Source organism: Galeopterus variegatus, unplaced genomic scaffold (genome assembly GCF_000696425.1).
Source record: "Galeopterus variegatus unplaced genomic scaffold, G_variegatus-3.0.2 Scaffold2961, whole genome shotgun sequence".
In the NCBI taxonomy this organism is placed as follows: Eukaryota; Metazoa; Chordata; class Mammalia; order Dermoptera; family Cynocephalidae; genus Galeopterus; species Galeopterus variegatus.
The window spans coordinates 230,079-233,314 of NW_007729072.1; the positions used below are offsets into that span (position 1 = coordinate 230,079).

At 37.1% G+C, this 3,236-nt stretch overlaps 1 protein-coding gene across 1 annotated transcript in view; it reads right to left on the minus strand.

Moving 5' to 3' along the window:
• LOC103599433 (kelch-like protein 14) overlaps positions 1-3,236 on the minus strand; it is a gene marked incomplete at its 5' end in the record, with an annotated part of 22,597 nt that overhangs the window by 15,172 nt on the left and 4,189 nt on the right. Inside the window, one exon of the mRNA XM_008583542.1 lies at positions 846-924. Coding sequence (XP_008581764.1) covers positions 846-924 — 79 coding nt within the window. The remainder of the gene's footprint in view (positions 1-845; positions 925-3,236) is intronic.

Consider the following 3,236-nt stretch of genomic DNA (forward strand, 5'->3'; position numbering starts at 1 on the left):
GTTTCAGCTTATTGTTACTATCATATTGGAGAATTTGCTCAAGAGAATGTCCAGATATTACTTGAAAAGAGCCAAGTGTTTAAAATCTATCCTGCGAATTTGCATATGCATATAAAGATATGGCATCATGCCAGAGTAACAGCCAGGGGAGACAAAATATGTAAAAAGATAGTAGCCGTTTTGTCCTTTGGTAGCTAGGAGATTTGGGTGATACAAACACTCTGTAAAAAATGAGATAACACTTTGCAAGACTAGTTTTTTAAAAAAAGCTAAGAGAAAGACCTGTTCTTAAATGTATGCTGGGAAGACATCTGGGGAGGCAAATGTAAATGATGTGAGATTTGCAATTTACTATTGAAATATTAAATTTAAATAAATATTTAAACATAAAATATTTAAATATTAAAATTCAATATTAAATTTTGAATACAATATTGAATAAGCTAATATTTAATATTAAAATTTCTGCATCAAAATGCATATCACTGTGAGAATGGTGTTTTATATTTCGATTTTGGGATTTAAATATATTATCACCAAGAAGAGTGATATATACCTAGTGGAATTTTAGCTTTGTTTGCAAAACACGAATCAATGTAGTAGAAGAAGACAAATCACACAACTTTTTTCTTCCTAAATTAGGACAAATAATTGACTTATTTGATTATTTTCTCTATTGAGTTAACAAGGCAGATGACCTAAATTGGCCAGGCCAAGTTTTGTATTTTGCCAATTACATCTTTCATTGACTCAGTTTAGCATTCTTTACCATGGAAAACCATCTAGCACCCATGCTTCCTGTAAAGCCGTCACAAATGGTTCAGACACAAGAAATAAGCACTTACCTTTCTTGCATTGGTGGGAGTTGAATCCAGCTGTTAAATCGGGGATCATATCGGCTGACAAAATTTGTACTGTGTTTTCCTGTAGAAATAGATNGTGTCTGATAGGCTACCAGCTAAATGAGGCTTCAGGTGCAAATTTTGGAGACATTATTCCAGAGTTATTATTTAAAACTATAGGACTGAATGAAACCACTTAGGGAGAGGCTACAAAAATGGAAGATAATGGGTCCTGAAAATGAGCCATGGAGTAGAAAAAGAAAAACCAGCAAAAGAAAGAAACTTCCATAAATATTCTTAATGAATAAATAAATAAATAAATAAATAAATAAATAAATAAATAAATTTTTAAAAAAACAAAACAAGCCAGCAAACAAACAAAACAAATAAATAATAATAATAAGTTGAACTGTTAAATGGAGAGAAAATAACGACGGTTACTAGAGGTGGGAAAGAGGAGAGGGAGAGGGAGGGTAGTAAAAGGCTGATTAACGGACGTGAAAGTACAGCAAGATAGGAAAAATTAGCCCTATTGGTGTACAGCTGACCCAGAAATCTATAATCAATAATGTTTTACTGCATGTAACCAAGTGACTAGAAGAGAGGAGATAAAAATCTGCACATCACAAAGAATGATTTTTTTGCAATGATGACTATGAAAATTATCCTGAATAAACACACATTGTATACATGTAAAAAAAAAAAAGAAAGAAACTTTCAGAGATAAGAGGAAAGTGTGGTATTTTGGAAGCCAAGTCAAATACNAAAGAAAGAAACTTTCAGAGATAAGAGGAAAGTGTGGTATTTTGGAAGCCAAGTCAAATACTGTTTCAAAAAGAAGGGGATGAGCGACTGAGAATTGGCCATAGGATTTGGCCACATGGAGACTGTAGGTTGCCTTAGCAAGTGTTGCTTCATTGAACTGGGGGAAATGAAAGCCTGAGAAGGGACTGCTCAGGAGTGACCAAGATGTAAGAAAGCAGAGGTAGGAGGACAGGCAGTGCTTCTTAGGACTACTGCAATAAAAAGATGACAGCTGTAGGATGCAGCACTGAGGGAAGGTTTGTTTCGTTGTTAAGTTCAGAAATACCAGCAAAATCCCTATAATCCTTAAACTCTGCTCTGAATGGTTTCTTTCACTCCTTTTCTACTCAAAACCTGGCTGTCTGAGAGAACTGCTTTCCTAGCTACCATTCCTAATGGGGGCTGGATTCCCCCATTCCCCAGAGCATCAGGTGGGAGGGTTTGGATGGTCATGCTGGGTGGTAAATTAAGTTTTATCTGTGGATTTACAGATAGAGATAAGAGTGTCAGGGTCTGAGGATGACCCAGAAGGCTTGGATTTCACATAGGAAGGCTCTAACTCAAGGAAGGATTATGTCTATAGTTGGGTTATTAGTGGGTTTTTATGGAATATGCAATCATTTTCCTGTAGACAAGAATATCATCCTCGATAATCAAGTTCCAAGGTTAATTCCCAAATGCATCTGAAGATTAATGATGTTCATAAGGAATGTAGAACCTACCCAATAGTGTAAGAAAGTTTCTGTATGAAGTTTGGTTTAGATGTTCCATTTGGAGAAGATGACTGCCTTCTCCTGGCAATTGGGCAGAGAGTGTATTTACATGCTGAGCAGTGGTGGTAGCAACTAGCAATGTTCACTTCTGATTGCAACGGCCTTGGATCAGAGAAAAGGTTAAATAGGGACCGGCATGATATAGATGTGAGATGAGGAAAGCGTTTCCAGAGGCAGGGTCAATGGTGTGAAAGAGGGGTAAGGGTGCAGGACTGGGAAAGTAAAAGAAAGAAGGGGTTTTGGAGGTGGCAAAGGAGATGCAGAGGGGATAGAGAACATTAAAAGAAATGAGTGGATGGAGTGAGGAAGGTGAGATAAAATGGGGTTATTCCCTCCTTCCTTGTGGCTACTGTTGAGACTATCAGCACCTTGCGAGTGGTGGTCATACGCAATGGAATTTTGGATCACCCTTCATACATTTTGCTTCTTCCCATTGTTTTCATTGTCTTTCCGACTCTTCGTGTCACCAGACACCATTGTTGACCAGCACTTGGGTGATGTGATAAATGGGGCAAGGAGTGGCAGTTTCCAGGCGATGGAGGAGGTAAAGAAAGTGGGAAGGAAAGGATGTACTCCATGAACAGTTGTTTTGGTAGTCTGTCATCAGTAGGTGACAAATTGGGTCTCTGAAAGTTGGGGCACTGGCAGAATATACGCATATCTATCAGAATATTATAATGCATTCCTATCACTAATGATATGAAGGGAATTGATAGGAGTTAATATTTATATCTGAATAGAAAAACTTATATATGTACCCTGCTTGTATTTCTAGCAACTAATATATTTTCTGACTTTGAGTTTTGGCCTTGTAAAC